Below are 17,879 nucleotides of genomic sequence, written 5' to 3'. Positions count from 1 at the left end.
GAGGATGTAGTGAACAGTTCCATAATTTTTTCATAGACTTTTATTTTTTATATACCTTTTTTTTTTTTTGTAGCCGAAAGAGTTGTGCCATGGCTGCTGGCCATAACAAAGAATACAAGTGGTTGTGCTATGACCATCTTTTATATACAGTCTATGGAAAAAATTAGCCTAAGCAGAAAGTGAGGAGAGAAGGTAAAATATATATTACCTCAGCCATTCTTCACATAGTACAGTAGCATAGAAAAATGATCAACAAAGTGGAGGGACATCCATGGTGATAGAGCTAAGAGTTTCTCACTTATCAAAAACAAAAGCGAGGATTTTATTTAGATTAAATAGGACAATAAGACATTTTTTAGCAGCATTGAGTAGATCTTAGTTTGTAGAATTCCTCTACTCTCAGAAAAAAGAAACACCTCTGTTTTATCTTTCCTTTTTCCCCCAACACTTATTCAAAAAACATAAGGACTGCTCCAAGATTTCATGTTACTCATTGCTAATCATTGTTTTTTTGTTTTTCAATTAAGACATTAGATTATCTCATAAAATTTGAGAAGTACGTTTAATAAGATATTTAAGCTGGAAAATATGCACTACACAATTCTTTCTGCATCCATCTGTTTTAGCTTTACAGTCCAGAGTGAATATATGAAATCAGGATTTAAGAGAAGCATTCCATGTTTTGCATGAATGTTGTATATGTATACATTTTTGTAAATTCACGTTTTCCTGTATGTGCATCTGCGTGAATTTTAAGTGTATAAATTTTTTGTCTGAGTGAGTTCATCTGCTGTAGTCTGCCTTTTTTTTCATATATATATGTATGTGTGAAATGTCTGCATCTGTACACCTGTGTGTATGTGTGTGTGTGTGCATGCTTTTGTACCCATGTATGAGTATGAGATGGCGCAGCGAGAGCCATGTTGTAGCTACATCTCAGTTCAATTTGTCCCCGACCTCAAATTGAAATTCCATTTTCAGGTGGTAAATTGTCTCCCACTTCGCCCTCTGGCACACAGTGAATTAAAATTCAAATTAGCCTGACCCTGCACCGCTGCTCTCTAGCACCTCTCTGTCTGTCTCACTCTTTCTCTCTTTCTCCATCTCTATCGTGCTTGCTGTTTTGCTCTCTGCCCTCTCATCTCTTCCCCCTATTATCCTCCTCTCTCTGTTCCTCTCATCTCTTGTTATCCTTTCCTCCTCGCTCCCCCCATCTTCCCCTATCTTGCTTATTTCCCCCCAATTTCTCTCTATATACAATATATCTCCCCCTACTCACCTCCCCTTTCCTCCTTACCCTTTCTCTGCTCTAATCCTCTCTGTTTTTCCTCCCGTTTTTCTTTTTCTGTCTGTTTCCATGCCCTTTCTTTCCCCTTTTTCTCTTCTTGTTGATGTGGATATAAAGTTAAAACCAAAGGGACATGTTTTTTTTGTATGTGTGTTTTTTTGTGTGTGAGCTGAAACTGACCGATTATGATGATGCTTATTTTATAAAATGATGCAGGTTGCAGCTAGGTTTTGCAGATTAGGTCAAACTGTTGTTGCTCAAGTCTAGAATGAGCATCCACATTCAGCTCTTTGTGTTGTTTCTCTTCGTCTCTTTGTGTATGTGGGGTTAAAGTTTTTCTTCCACTTGTCTTTTTAGAAAATAATCTTTAATTAGATGCTTGTGTTTCTAATTTTGCAATCACATTTTTTTTATAAACTAATGAAGCATTTTGTGATCATTTGACCTTTTTGTGAGAAGATCTTGTTTTGGGGTTTTTTTAGGCTCAACAAGGTTTTCTTGGTTACATGAAAGTGACAATGAAACAAACACACCTGCATTTATATTTTACGTCATCTTCTAGTCATCAAAGTAAAGTTTCTGCTATTCTGATGACCTCTTCAACTACATTATTAATCTGCTGCTGCTTGAATCAGCTTTTAAAGTGGTATATGGTGCATATGGTATATGGGTGGTGTTGTAACTCCTTGTGCATTTATTTTAGTTGTTCCTTTTACCATGCTCTGTCACCTAAGAGTAGTTTGAATGTTCATGTTGACCATATTAATGAATTTTATCTCCAACTCCTGCAGCCCTACCTCTCAGTCATGCTCAACAGAGGTGCACTGGAAGTTGTAGTGTTCACCGGCAGCCACAATCCACGAGCTGTCATCAGACGGCCTGAACAGGGCGCGCTGAATGATGGCAGAGAACACTCACTCCGCATAGAGAGGCTAGCTGGCAGGTGTGTGTTTTGCTTTGGAAGTTTAAATCTATTCTAATGCTTCTTGCAATCTTTTTAACGGCTTTGAAGATATTTTATTCTGTACCGTATAATCCATTTAATGCCTGTGGATTTGTTTCTGTTTTCCAACAGATCTTTTGCCATCCAGGTGGATGAGGAAGCCAGGATGAAGGGCTTGCTTCCCAATGACCAGCCATTGAACTTACAACGTATCTTCCTTGGTGGTATTCCTGCAGAAATCGAGCAGACCTCCAACAGAGCCAACATCCCATTTAAAGGATGCATATGGAACCTCATGGTCAATGCTGTGTAAGTAAAATGTTGTCATTTTGACAGATATCATTTCAAGATTTTTTTTTTTCGTACAAATGCATGTTATGCCAGCATGATCTTCAAGCCTCTGTGTTCTTCTACGTTGAGGTCAGACACAGGCGAAAAGACTTATTCACTACACAACTGCTTTACATTCTGTTGAAAATGTTCCCCTTAAACCTGCTTGATCACTACTCAAACACTGCACTTTCTGCTTTAATGATAACCATAGACATTACACACTGCTGGGTTAAACAGTAGTTAATGTCATTGCAGCAGGTCATGATGTTGGTGGTGATGATGATAAAGTCCCTCTTTCTGTCTGAACAGCAGTAATTGAGCTGTCCAGCACCATAAACATGCTCATAACTCAGATTACGCTGCCTCATCTTTGTGTGTTTATGATTGTGTCATTCCCTGCATTTCAACCCTACCACCCCGACACTGTAACCTTTACTAAGCCTACATCTGCCTGCATGTCAGTTCATCCACCATCTGAACAAGCTATTTTAGCTCCTTTTCCTTCTAAGGACACTTTCCTTTAAGCCAAAAAAAAAATCTTTTGATTGGAAGTCCCATGCAAACAAAAGACTTGGGGACAGGTGGGGACGCTGTGCTCACAGCCAGAATGCTCAATTGATTTAGGCAAAAAATTAGGCCTGTTCACAGATTTAGTAGCTCAGATAGGCAAGATTGTTGTTGGTGTTTTTGTTCACTGGCAGGGAATCCACCACGTGTTATGATAGTCAGTTCAGACTGCCTGGTTGCAGATTTATTTGTATATGTAAAGTACTAAATTCCTGTACTGTATAAAGGAAATAAAAGGTTTGACATGATGAAGCACAGGAAACCTCGATGAGCTCAGTTTTATTTAATTCTGTTGTTCCCATCATTTTTACATCTAACTGCCCATTCCTCTCTCAGTTTGTCGGATTTCTCTCAGCCCGTTTCCTTTGAGAATGCTGAAATTGGTCAGTGTCCCAACCTCGCCCCACCGCCGCCTCCACCTCCTCGTCCAGAAAAGGAGGAGCTCGAAAGAGAGGAGTCAGAGGCACTCCGGCCTCCACTGACCCCAGCACCCATCACACCACCTCCGGGTTCTCCTGCTGTAAGTGGCTAAAAGTAACAGCACTATGCATGCCCTTAAACTAATGAAAGACTTTACGAGTAAATAAAGTATAGTATATGCAGAGCATTAATATCAGTACTCCAACTGCCTGTTTTTGTTTGTCTTGTTTAGTCAGCCTGTTTTAGGCTGACTAAATATAAAAACTGCATATGTACGCTTAAGGCAGACAGACTACAGGGCAGTAAAAAGACACACACACATTCACCTGTGTACATATATATATATATATATATATATATATATATATATATATATATATATATATATATATATATATATATATATATATATATTGGACTATGATATTCAGAATATACACTCACACCTTTCTCTGATGAAATGCAGCCATGGCTTGCCGTGTTAGCTTAGCGATTCATCACACAGCAGTTGTACAGGCCATTAACTCTTCTTTATAGTCCCTTTAGCCTTGAGTCACTAAACGCCAGCCCTGGCAGCCTGTTATACAGAGTGGAGCCATGGCGCTATGCTAGGCTAACTGTGCATGCAATTAATGCTTTTATGAGTGCAAAGGAGCCAAATACTCTGAGCTAATATTTAGCCACTATGCTAAGAGACTGGCGTGCAGTGAGTCATTTTTATACTCTTAGCACCGGGTTAGACAAGATATATTTCACATATATGTCTTTCAGCAGGCATAGGTTATCAGTTACCCAGTTAGCTGCTAAACTACACCTCTAAAGGGACATTTATCTTCAAGCACAGAGCCAAAGAGCTCTGCAGTCTAAATTATAACTCTGGTTTGTTGCTTTATGGGCTGAAAATTCATCTGCTTTTATGAATTAGACTGCAGGCTGTTAGGAGCCATAGTTCTCCGAGTCCCCATCTACACATATTCTGTTAGTTGGTGTTTTTTGTTTGTTTGTTTGTTTGCTTTTTTAATAATTCATGTTTTGTTTGTTTGGTGCTTTGTTAACACTCTTGACTCTTTAAAAGTTTTATGTTAAGTTTATATCATAATGCAGTATACAGCAGATATTTTGGATCAGCTAAAGCAACAGATAAATAGGCTTCATGTATCCCAAAATATGGGATTTTAGCAGCCAAAAAAAAGAAAACATAAAAAAAAAATAGCTCTATATTATAGAATAAAATAAAATGATCTTTCATCCACCAGCTTCAATCATTACTTTTTGGATTTACTTCAGTTCAAAGGTGTATTTCTCTGTAAAGTGGATTTTGTTTTTGATCTTCATGAACAGCTAAACATGAAACTGTTGTTCCAAAAAAAATCTCTGTGACTTGGTTGCTACATGTTTTCAACTTTTTTTAAAGTTATTATTTGAAAGTTTTATTTATTTATATATTTAGATCTAGAAAACATGTTTCCACTGCATCAGTGTTGCAATTTTTGTCTTCTAATGCATGCATCACTGTTAATGCATCGACAACGTTTTCATTATCAAACAGTTTTTTAAAAAACTGAATGGCACAGTTTCGGCTCTTAGCACATTGTTTTCAAATCATTATGCAATGGAGCTCTGCACACACAGGTTGTGACATGCATTTTTCATCAACAGTAAGGGTATTGTCAAAATGAAGAAGTAAACACAGGTCGAATCACAATTGACAGAAAACAACAGCCTCAGCATGTGCATTAATATAAAGAAGAGCTTCTCTACTTCCCACTTACCTGCCACGGCTTCTTCTGTGTTTGTGATTTGTCCGATAGTTACTGAGCACCAAGTGAGAGGTTGAAGAGGCTCCACAATGGCCACAGGCCTCAGTGAACCTCTGAAAAATGTAACTCAGATTTTAATTTAAACATTTTTCTTTTTCATTTGGTATTCTGATTGATGAAGTGATAACTGCCTCTAATTAGCCTTTTAAATCACAGCTCTATAGTTTCCTTCATTTACACTGTAATGCAACATTAATAAAGTTAAATAGGTTATATTTTCAACTCCAAAATAAGACTTTATATTTTTAAAAAAAAGCTAGAAGTAGGCCCTGACCTATTCTTCTGTCAGGGCAAGAAATTATGTTGAGAGTCTAACAGGGAATGGGGACTACTTTTTCTGTCTTTTCTAAGCACGCTTTCTAAGCACTTTTCCTGGACTTTTTTTTTACGATATCATCGCCTGCCTGTTGCTTTTTTTGGGTTTGCCATCGCCACTGTCGCCATTCTGGCTCTGTGGCTGCCATTAACCAGCTTCCTTCCGACTCTCCAACTGCTGACTTGCAGGAAGCCGTACCCCCTTCCCCACCTGCTGCTACACCCACTGCACCTGCTGCTGTAGCACCACCCACTGCTAAACAGGATCCCGGCACAGATGCGGTATACACACACGCACAAACACACTGATTCGGGACTGGTTTGCCATTCAAAAAGTCAAATGTAAGCATTGTGTTAATATCTTAAAAATAAATTTCCACTGTGGCTTGCAAACTCAACCCCTGTTCATTCCTACTGAAGACATAATCCTAAATAAAAAACATATTACAAATACATAATTTAATCTTTCTAAAAACATTATTAAAGCATTATTTTCTAAAAGAGTTAGTGCTATTCAGAGAGTGAGAAATGGAACAGATGTTGGTGATTTAGACTTAGTGGGCTGTAGAGTCATTCCATGTCCCAATAGCCAGTTTCGATAGCCGGGGATCGGTCCGCCAGGGCCTCCGCCCTCGGCCACCGCCCGACACACACTGCACCCGACCCCTACGACACCTCCTGCGGGTGGTGGGCCTGCAGGAGGGCGGGCCCATGTAACCTCTTCGGGCTGCGCCCGGCCAAGCACCACGGGCTAATGCCTGGCCACCAGACGCTCTCCCTCGAGCTCCCTCCCCAGGCCTGGCTCCAGGGTGGGGCCCCGGTAACCCTATCCCGGGCAGGGTAAACTGTTCCCTTGTTTTTTCACTCATAAGGGTCTTCTGAACCGCTCTTTGTCTGGACCCTCACCCAGGACCAGTTTGCCATGGGAGACCCTACCAGGGGGACAAGCCCCCAGACAACATAGCTCCTGGGATCACTGGGACACACAAACCCCTCCACCATGATAAGCTCTCGATTTACCGGTCGATCTACGTTCCTACCCTCACCTATGGTCACGAGCTTTGGGTAGTGACCGAAAGAATAAGATCGCGAATACAAGCGGCAGAAATGAGTTTCCTTCGAAGGGTGGCTGGCCTTTCCCTTAGAGATAAGGTGAGGAGTGCGGCCATCCGGGAGGGGCTCAGAGTAGAGCCGCTGCTCCTCCACATCGAAAGGAGCCAGTTGAGGTGGCTCGGGCATCTGATTAGGATGCCTCCTGGCCGCCTCCTGGGTGAGGTGTTCCGGGCATGTCCCACCGGGAAGAGGCCCCGTGGTAGACCCAGGACACGCTGGAGAGATTATGTATCTCGGCTGGCCTGGGAACGCCTTGGGGTCCCTCCGGATGAGCTGGAGGAGGTGGCTGGGGAGAGGGAAGCCTGGGCTTCTCTGCTTAGGCTTCTGCCCCCGCGACCCGGCCCCGGATAAGCGGAAGAAAATGGATGGATGGATGGATGGATGGGCTGTAGAGTCTGCATCTAAATGCCATATATTTGATCAACTCAAGACAGATTAAACGCAGTGCCTGTGTTCATTGTAGTCTGCAGCAGCAACCCCCAAACATGGCGGTCCTTCTTTGGTCTTAGATAGGCTAACAAGTTTTTATCAGATTGACCCTACTGTAGGTTCTCTTCTCTTCTATCTGGCTTTGCTCAAGAGCCCTTAAGATTAGGTACTGAGAGAAGAGAGAGGCTTACTTGTTTGATATTCTGATGGTGTGTCTGTTATAATTTTGGATGCACCAATTTATCAGCCAAAATTAACCTTGTTGACTGCCCTCAACTTGTTGGCAAAATAGATGCCATTGATGATTTGGTGTGTCGCCTCCATTTTCTGGTCCTTATAGCCAGGATTCAGTTTGTGTTTATTTAAAGATTATTGCGTGTGACAGGGAAGATCTGAAAGCCCAGAGACAGTCAAGTTGAGAAATTTCAATGTTTCCATGGTACAAAAGAAGGTTTTGAGGTTTGCATGTATTTGTTTATGCACAGCTTACTTAAATTCCTGCCACAGCTTTCCAGTCAGGTTGAGGTCTCTACTTTGAATGGGCCATTGCAACCTTGATTCTTTTCTTTTTCAGCCATTATCTTTTAGCTTTGCTGCTGTGTTTGGGATCATTGTCCTGTTCCATTACCCTGTTTCTGCCAAGCTTTAGCTGTTAGACAGAGGGCTTCCCATTTGACTTTAGAGTACTTCGGTATGCAGAGGAGTTCATGGTTGACCGCAAGGTGCCCAGGTCCTCTGGCTGCAAAATAAGCAGACCTCCACTACCTTGTTCGGATGCAACTTTGCAAACCTAAGCCGTGCTGCCATTTTCTTTTTAGAGAGAAGAGGATTTCTCGTGTCAACCCTTTCAAAAAAGCTGCACTTGTTCAGTCTTTTCCTAATTGTTCTAATTTTAATGGATAACATGCTAACTGAGGCAAGTAGAGTCTGAGATGTAGCTTTTTTGCAGTTTCTCTGAGCATTGCAGGGTCTGACCTGGGGGTGAATTTGCTGGAACGTCCACCCCTGGGGAGATTGTGGCACTGCCTTACCTCACCTGAATGCTCCAGACTAGAAAACTAATAATATATATTATATATTAAACATCTGTTAAGTTAAGTTAATTTCACAGTCAGGCAGCAGATTTTGTTCTCTAAAACTTTCATAGTTTCAATTTGAGTTTGAAATACTGTTAAGCAATGCGATGACTAGTAATATCGTAGGCTTGAGGAGCACTGTACAGTTTCAATGGGTGCTGCAACAAAAACCTACTATCAAAGGCCAAGAGCAGTTTCTCTGAAACCTGAACTACAGTAAGCTCAGTGTAGATTTTGTAACTACTGAAACTGGTGGACATTCTTACCTACACACATACACGCACACATGTTCATCTTCACTCGTCTCACATACAGACACAAACACACACACACACACACACACACACGCCTGACTTAAGGACTTCAGAATCTATTGGTGTGACCTCCAACCAAAGACCTGAATGGAAGACCGTCTCCCTATTGTTAGCTTAATGGAAATAAGCAGAGGGGATGAGAGAAAGGAAGGGAAGAAGAAGAGGATGAAAAAGGATGAAGACAGATGTGAAGGGGAGAGAGAAGGTGCAACCATGGAGGAAGGGAAGAAAAAGAGGGAGAGCCTTTCTGAACAGAGCGGCGCTTGCCTTTTGTTGGCTTAATGGAAAGACGGAGGAGAGGAAGCAGGAGAAGAATGAAAGGAGAGGGAAGTAAAGGGCTTCTGAGCAAGTGATGTCTGCCTTTTGTTAGATAGGGGAAGAATAAGAAAGAGGAAAAAAGACTGAGGGTGAAGAGGAGGAGCGGATATGAGGACAGGGAGCGATAAGAGGTGAGTGTCAGCTGTAACAAAGCAAGGTCACGGTGTGGGGAATGTCTTCACTTGAAAGGGAACAAGAGAGGATTGGAGATTGAGACACACATACACTCAGACACTCGTTGTCTCAGATCCTCTGTCTCTTGCTAACTTTGTCTCACACTCACACTAGAAGTATGCCAAAGTACCTTTATCACTTAATAGGTAATACTATATATTCAAATGAGGAGTGGCACAGACTAGAGGGTGAAGTTTTTGGAAGGGGGAAAAAATTAGGGAGCTGGCAAAGGAAAGACCAGATACTGAGGTGTGAACAGATGACTAGTCTAGATCTGGGGAGAAAATTAGAGGTGATACAAGGAAAGGAGGTAACAGAATGAGGTAGAAGCAGAATGGAGGGACTTCAGGTGACTGTAAGTGAGCGAAGATAGAAAAGTCAGATAAGAAAAAATAGAGGGAAACCGATAAGAGCCAAGGACAAGAAGTAGGCAGAAAGTGAAGAGAGAGGACAATGACAGGATGGCAACAGAGGGTTTGGTAAGGAAATAGAAAAGCCAAAGGAAAAAAAGATGTAGACAAGTGGAAAAAGTTAAGGTAAATAGAAAATCTGTACAGTTTGAGAGGAACAAAGCGGGAGGAAAAACCTTGCATGTTAAAAGAATCTGGAATGAGTGGGATTTAGCGGCACATGCTGGTACAGACAGCAGGAGGAAAGGGAGGAAAGGGAAAGGGGTGGATGGGAGGAGAGGCAAAGATGGTAAAGTAGATGATGGGAGCACAAACGAGAAAGAATGTGACAGGAGAATTACCAATAAAAACGTGGATAAGAAATATAAACCAGTGAAGATGAGCATTGTGAAAAAAAAGGAGAGGAAAGGGTTTAGAGAAAAGTAGACAAATATAAAGGAGGAGGGAAAAAACAATTAGCGCAAAGGAAGGAAGGGTAGTATTAAAGAAAAAGAGAACACAAAAACCAAGAATGGGAAATGAGATATTGATTTGGAGTAACAAAGCAAAGTTGCACCTGATGCTAGTATACAAAAATATGAAAGAATGGGGAATGAGTGTGGGGGAAATACAAGTAAGTGCGAAAGTGAGGAAAAAGTATAGAAATTGAAATTGTATGAGAAAGTGAGATTAAAAAAAGGAATTAAGTATATGGGTGTGGAGGGGAAATAAAAGCAGCAGATGAGGGCGGGGGGGGCATCATGAAATTAAGGAAAAATCAGAGAAAAGATAAAGACTTGGACAAGGAAAAGAGTGATGAGGAATGAAGTAGAAGCAAGCAAAAGAGAAAAAAAATATTTTAGAAGTCCTAAAATAAGATGATGGGAGATACAACAATGACACCCTGTGGCTGCTGACTGAACTGCACAGTGTGCAACAAGAAGGAGCACATCAATACTAATAGAATAAGTTGCTAAAATAATACACTGCTCAAGAAATCCATCAGAAGACAGCTGTGACATTTGGTTCAGATGAAATAAAAATAGATGGAGGGTTTCTAAGAATCAGACGGTGGCATGTTCCATAGGTAGAAAACCAAATCTGCCTTGCCCCCAGCTGCAGTGATGTGATAAAGAAGCATCCATTCCTCCATTTACGGGAGGTCTCCTAGTCCACAACACAGCAGCAGTAAATATTTCAAAATTTAGAATGCTAATCTGAACTATATGGTGTTCAATAATGTAGATTTCAAGCTCACTTTTGCAACCAGAATGTTTTTTTTTTAATTATTATTATTTAATGTATTGTTTTTATAAGAATTTCAAATTACCCCATAAACACCTCAACTAAAAACTGTCATGCATTTAATGTGAATTTATTTTTAAATCTTTTCAATTAAATAAAGTAGTGTTTGGTGGCTCACCATGACCTGCCAACTATTCAAGCCCAGAAGCACGAACCCTGTTAGTGTGATTGTCATGTGTTCTGCCTGGGTATTAAGGTTCCTGTTGACAAGAGGCAATTGAAGCAGTGCGATGAGACCTTGTCAGTGTAACTGACATGTTATGTCCAATCTCCAGGATTCATGTGCATCAGCTGTGGCCCCAACAGCACTTGAGAAGGCCTATCAGTTTGGATTGACCAGAAACAGCCACATGAGCTTCGCCTTTGATGACGCCAAAGTCAGAGAGAGGTAGGTTCAGAGTAAATCATCCTCTTCAAATGTGTAATTTTTTTTATTTAATCTGCTGTTTTAATTGTCCTTAACTAACATGTGCACAGTGCTGCTTTGTTGAATTTAAGTTTTGACAGCAGAGAGTATTCAGATCTTTTATAGTAACAGTTGTAACGTCACTTTAGTAAGAAATTGCACTGTGAGTACCAAAGTACCACATGTACTAACTGTACAGTATGTAATTATGTCTTTATTACAGATAATAAGTCATAGTATTTTCCTCTGAAAGTATGTAAAATATTGGGATGAAACAGCACGACAAGGAAATAATATAATAGTTAGATACCAGAATACAGATGTAGTTACAGTATAACAACGCCACATGTAACATACTCAACACAGCAACCCCAGATACGTGTGTGTGTGTGTGTTCTGCAGCGCAGGGCAGATTTCTAAATAAATAAAGGGAAAGCAGAAGTGAGTGAGTGATAGTTTTGGCAGGATGTGATGTCGACAAACACACGAGTGCACACCGGGTCAAAATCTACTGTATAAGTAACAATGTCTTAAAAAAGTGAACATGTTGACTGGATCAGCCGTCAAAACAACCTTTCCAAACTGACAGTAACAAAAATGCCAAACAAAAACACCAAAATGATAAGAAATAACACGCTACAGACAAGGCGAAGGTCTGAGTATATTTTATTTGTTATCCTGATGGTCTGTTCGAGGAGGCATTTGCATCTTGCCCAGTGCCTTTGACTGTTTTGAGAATCATACTTGTAACATTTAATTACTTCACAGTCTCCCTAAGCTGCAGGGCAGCCTGCTGTCCAAATAAATCACCATGTATCACTCATTATTCTGTGGATCTGTCTAAAGAAGCCAAGACAGATACTCAACTCTCAAAACTACAGTTGACCTTTAGAACCACTTACTCTAATAATCAATGCTGTGCAGAACTGAATACATATTACTAATATAAATATGTGGTATGGGAAATATTTGTTGAAATACTGAAATAGTACATACATAGGCATCACAGACGTACACTAAGAACTGCACTAATAATACTGATTTAGTATGTGTGTATTTACCAAGAAGAAATTTAACCCTTCATTTGTGGTTGCTTTGTGTCATCGTCTTGTTGCATCATCCAACCACTCCTGCAGTAACTTTCAGGTCACAGGCTGCAAGGCACAATGATTGCAAGGCCTCCAGGTGCTGAAGTAGCAAAGCTGCCCCAAATCACAATGCCTCCAAACTTGTGCACTTTTTTTTTTTTTTTTCTTTCATTTTTGGCCACAGCGGCTTTTATGGGCAGTGGAGAGAGACAGGAAATGGGGGAAAGATACAGGGGAAGACACGCAGGCAAATTGGCGACAGGCCGGGACTCGAACCCACGCTGCCTGCACCGCAACGCGGCATATGTATGTGGTTGCCGGCTTCACCACTAAGCCACCCAGTCACCCGGTTTTCTCCATTTGTAGACAGTTTCTTATTGTGGATTTATAAATATCCAGGGATTTAGAAATACCTTTGAAGCCTTTTTAAAGTTCACATATCTCTATGATGCTTTGTCAAGGCCTCGGTTCAAACCAACTTATCTTTCTTGAGAGAGCAGACACTGTCAGTAAGAAGACTGCATGTTTTTATTTAAAAACTCTACTACTATCTCTTCCAGTCTCATCTCCTTAACAAGTCAAGTGTGACCAATTAGCCTTTAGAGAAGTCAATAATGCACAAGTTCGCTTTTTTTCTAGTCTGCACCTGTGTGTGATTACTTAGTGTATTTGATGAAAACAAACAAATATTACTGTTATTGTGTCATCAGTTTAGTCAGATCCTGTTTTCCTGTGATTTTCAAGTTTTTTCTTTCAGCTGTACTATGATTTATTCCTGTTTTTCCTCAGACTAAAATTTGAGTTTGAGCTGAGGACAAAAGAGTCATCTGGTCTTGTTTTCTACATGGCAAGAATCAACCATGCTGACTTTGTTTCTATACAGGTAATCACCCGATATACTGACACATGTTTTTAGTTGTTTCTGTCCCTCTGTTTGTTGTATTTTTGTATTTTAAGAGTTAATTTCATAAAAGGATATAAAGGATACGTAAGCTTTTGACACTTTTCAGCTATGTTACTCTGGAAGAACAGCTTCCTCTTCTTATTTCTCTGCCATAAGGTGCTCAGGTTTCCTTCTTTAAAAAAAATTAGACCCACTGGGCACACAGTATGAAGCCACTTTTGTAAATGAAAAAAAAAAATCCCAATAATTTACAGATTTCTGTCTATGCAGTAGACTGTACAGAAACAGAAATTACATGCAGTCTGTTTTACATGTTATTCTCCTTCATCTGTCATGAAACTCTTCCTTTGTTCCTTAAGATCAAGGATGGTCAGGTTTGTCTGGGTTATGATCTTGGTCATGGAAACACATCTGGCTGTGTCCCATACTCCATCAATGAAGGGAACTGGCACAAGGTACAACAGTTCTTCAGTATTTGAGAAGTATTTGACAAATTTCAATGATCTGTTTTTTGTCTGTTTGATGTCTTGTATGCAATGTGTTTAATTATAAGATTTAAAATATTTAAAGTTTCAGGAGCTTAACTGCAATTATTGTTTTTGGCAGAAAAGTTACGTTGGTTTCAAGTTTTATTTCTGTCACATTTCTTCCTGTATTTTTAACAGATCTGAAATGACTTGTTTATCATAAAAAATTTTCACTTTCCCTTCTAGCAGTAAAAAAAAAAAAAAAATGTTACATTGTAATGAACGCTTCACATCAATGGTGAAACAATCAAATGTTTGTGATTCAATTACCATTCAGGTTTTGTTGTTTTTGTTGCTGTTTCTAGATCCGTGTGGTGCGTAACAAGCAGAGAGCCACACTTACAGTGGATGACCGATACAGTAAAATGATGGCAAGTCCAAAGAAGGTACTTTTTTTTTTTAATTCTAGCTACTTTTTACAAATGAAATCTATCATCTGTGCATATATTTATTTACACGGCAACTGTCAAGCTAAAGAAAATATACAGACACATTAAACAGATCCATTAACAGACATTAAAAAACTTCAGATCAGTTTTTAGCTGTTTCAAAGAAAAAAGTCAAGCTATTGTCATACCCTGAATATACTGTCTAAAACCTACAGGAGTGGGCACACTATTTTCCAGATAACTGATATGTCATTAGGCAGTGATTTCATATGTTATAATCTCTTATCTTGAACACGACCCAATCCTGAGCCGGTTAGTTGTGTAGCATAAGCTGCCATAGTGATAAACACAGTAAGAAGAGAACCACCTTCATATTATTGAAACTCAGAATTAAACTTGAAGTTGCATCACTGACCCCAAGTCCTGTTCCCAGCCTCTGTGGTCACAGTGAGATAGTCAGAATCCTTGAGGCCTGTTGTCATTATTACCATGTACTCTAAGTATACTACAAACTATGAACTTAAACTATGGCTAACACAAAGTTTCACATTGCTGTATGTGGACGATGTTGTCCACTGTGATACATAAAACAAATAATGACACTGCAACACTGCATGGAAAAAAAAATCACAGAGGACACCTGCAGAGACATTAGACATAAAAGAGTCTTTGACGTAGGAAACAGACAAGTATACATCAACATTTCTATGAATTTGCCTGTTGTTTTACATTTTGTGTTAAATAAATGTAAAATTGCTTTTGTTGTCTGCACTAATCGAGCTGAAAAAGTGTAACAAAGTGACTGTGAAAACTGCAAAAATATTGCATTATTGAATGTTTTCTTTTTACAAGGCTGACCTGTTAGATGTGGTGGGGATGCTGTATATTGGTGGATTACCACAAAACTATACCACCAAGAGAATAGGACCGGTAAAACACACACACACACACAGACACACACACCTTTGAAAGTCAGAAGTCTTTGCATGTCAACACGTGCCATCATTTTTCTATTTCTGTGTGGTGTTTCTCTTCACTTGTTTGCAGTTAAATGAAATGACTTGAGTGTGGTTCCAATGTAAAACGTCTAGCACAGGTTTCCAGTTTCCCTTCAGGACTGAAGTGATTATCGGTCAGGTTGCTGATTGATGGACTTTGGGTGGTTTTGTTCAGCTTAACTAATTTTTATCCACTCCTCCTTCTTTGTCAAGATTCTCTATAGTATCAATGGATGTATTCGTGACCTTAAGATGGCTGGAAGTCCCGTAAGCACTAAGGGAACTGCTTCAGGTAATGATTTTTATTGTATTTAATCAGTACATATTAGTGTTACAGTATAAGGTTAAAGTTGAATAGTGTTACTGCTACAGGTGGTATTTTTAAATGTGGTGCCCTAATTCGTTTTATTCACATCCTCTCTTTCTAACAAGGTTCTTCTGAGGCCATGATTGACTTTAAACTAGACATGGCCGCTCCCACCTCCAGTCATATGGTTGGAAGGTGTTTTGTTGCTACAGAGACGGGCACTTATTTTGACGGGACTGGCTTTCTAAAAGCAGGTGAGATGACTCTCAGACCATGTCCATTAAAGGGAAACATAAGGCTGGGAATTTCTTCTTCTTTTTTTTTTTTTTGCTGGTCATGTGGTACATTTGAAAAAAAAAAAAAAACTTACTTAGCAATGACCTGCCTGGACCAGTTTTTCCACATGTGGTCAGTTGTTGAGATTTTGGTTGTCTTTAACTGTTTTATTTTTTAAGACACTGATCTGAATCAGTGTTACTTATTAGAATATCTTTGTACAAAATATCAAAACGTGCCTTCCAGTTCTCACCAAAAATCATTCTTTTTCTAGTTTCGTCCTATAGATTGGGCCTGGATGTTTCGATAGCATTAGAGTTCCGAACCAGCAGAACCAGTGGGGTGCTTTTGGCTGTCAGTAATCAAGCCAGTGATGGATTGGGCCTGGAAATTGTCAGTGGCAAGGTACGCAACAATGATTAATGGCTCAGTGACACAAGAGTAAAACAAGGACGACAGCCTTGTGACGGCAGAGTGAAAGCTGTTGCGGTGACCAGCTGGTTATCCAGAGGTTTAACATGCAACACCCTCAACCTCTGGGCAACCATTTTCAATAGCAAAACAGTGGCACAGGTGACATTGCCTGCCACGTTGTCACAGTTTGGCGAAGGTTTGCACCTAGTCTAATTTATAAAGGCAGACATATTGCCAGCAAATTGCAATCAATCTGAGCTCACACATGATGTCTTTTTTTGCAATAGGGGACTCAACTAAGCCAGGTGATAACTGCTTGTGTTCTGCTTCTATTGCTGTAAAAAAAGCAAGGTTGCCGAGCACCTACGGTATATCATTTTGCAGTTAACTCACCGTCCTGCAGCAACTATATCACTATTTGTGGAGGAATTTCACAATTTCTGTTTCAAATCTATAAAGTTCTGGCTGGACTTCTGCATGAATTTCTGCATCTGCAGACATCAACAGTGAGTTTTGCTGATTTACCACATTGCCATATTTTTACAAACAGATGGGTTAAAATGAAAGGAATGCTTAACCACACAACTGTCAAAGAACACAGCCGAGGAGTGCTCATGAGAAATATTTAGAGTTTCAAACAATGTGCCAGGCATTGTAAGATGCTCCTTAAAGCAGCCGAGCAATTCAGCCTTGTCATAAATTTCAAGTGAGTCTTTGATAATGTGCGGGGAAAGCTTTACACCAATTTTATCACCAGATAGGATTTCATTGTCTTCCAAATTTAAAGGGGTTAATGAGTTTTTTTAGAAGTCTCCATCAGGAAATGATTAGCTTTGGCTTTTCTAATGGCAACTGTACACATACTGCGCTGCTGCTTGAAAAACAACTACTCAGCATGGAGGTTTGGCTCATGCTCCATTGCACTTAGTAGGTTAGAAACCCTTAAGTCTTATTTTTTTTTATATTCATTTTTGTTGCTTATTCTATTAAAACCAGGCTGATTCAGTATCAGCTACGGGATAAATTCTTTCCCAATCAAAGTGTAACAGGTCGTCTTGCTCGAAAATGCTCAGTGGGCTGGTTTGGAGAATTCTGCTGTTTTTGACTGTTGCAATAACAGAGTGAAACAGCTCTCTATTTAAGTGAAATGAATGTGACAACAAAATCAATTTATATTTTCTGGATGTTTTGAATTAGGTCTGGTGGGACTGTCAACAATCTGAAAAAGATTTAGAGAATTACAGCAAGCTTTAAAATCATCTGATGCCAGTCGCAGTCGATTTCAATTTAAGTTCCCCATAAAAACTATTTCCTTAAAATTCACTTTGATAAAAGCTTCATTAACAAATGTAAATGTGGAGGATTTTGGAGACCTCAGGATCAAGTGTAAAAAACTCAGATTTCTTACTCACTGATTCAGTGAGCAGCACATTTACAACAAACTTGTTTTCGACAAATATTGCAATACCCCCACTTTTTTCTTAGGTTAGTCAGTCCTATATATGTTATACCCATCTATATTAATATCCTTATTAGTATGTATATTATATTGAGTAGATTTGTTTAACCAGGTAAAATGATGACAGTGGAATTTACCCAAACATTAAGCAAATCTTAGCACATACGTGCATTCAAGTGAATAAAACCAAGTTCTAGATTTAAAATCAGCAGGTGTATTAAAACTTACAGTGGAATCAGATCCAGGATTGGGATTAACATTCACAGAAATAAGAAGTAACAGCAGAATTAAACACTTCTGCTTAAAA

At 39.6% G+C, this 17,879-nt stretch overlaps 1 protein-coding gene across 2 annotated transcripts in view; it reads left to right on the top strand.

The window, feature by feature from the left end:
* lama2 (laminin, alpha 2) overlaps nt 1-17,879 on the top strand; it is a 224,728-nt gene that overhangs the window by 204,275 nt on the left and 2,574 nt on the right. For both annotated transcript variants that reach the window (XM_030721257.1, XM_030721256.1), the window contains 12 exons: nt 2,080-2,231; nt 2,364-2,540; nt 3,468-3,651; nt 5,876-5,968; nt 11,080-11,192; nt 13,088-13,181; nt 13,562-13,657; nt 14,035-14,115; nt 14,971-15,048; nt 15,330-15,408; nt 15,549-15,677; nt 15,974-16,104. In XM_030721257.1, coding sequence (XP_030577117.1) covers nt 2,080-2,231; nt 2,364-2,540; nt 3,468-3,651; nt 5,876-5,968; nt 11,080-11,192; nt 13,088-13,181; nt 13,562-13,657; nt 14,035-14,115; nt 14,971-15,048; nt 15,330-15,408; nt 15,549-15,677; nt 15,974-16,104 — 1,407 coding nt within the window. The remainder of the gene's footprint in view (nt 1-2,079; nt 2,232-2,363; nt 2,541-3,467; nt 3,652-5,875; nt 5,969-11,079; nt 11,193-13,087; nt 13,182-13,561; nt 13,658-14,034; nt 14,116-14,970; nt 15,049-15,329; nt 15,409-15,548; nt 15,678-15,973; nt 16,105-17,879) is intronic.

This window comes from Archocentrus centrarchus, chromosome 24 (assembly GCF_007364275.1).
Source record: "Archocentrus centrarchus isolate MPI-CPG fArcCen1 chromosome 24, fArcCen1, whole genome shotgun sequence".
In the NCBI taxonomy this organism is placed as follows: domain Eukaryota; kingdom Metazoa; phylum Chordata; class Actinopteri; order Cichliformes; family Cichlidae; genus Archocentrus; species Archocentrus centrarchus.
The sequence above is the reverse complement of the archived record's forward strand: the minus strand, read 5'-3'. Positions and strand labels throughout refer to the sequence as shown.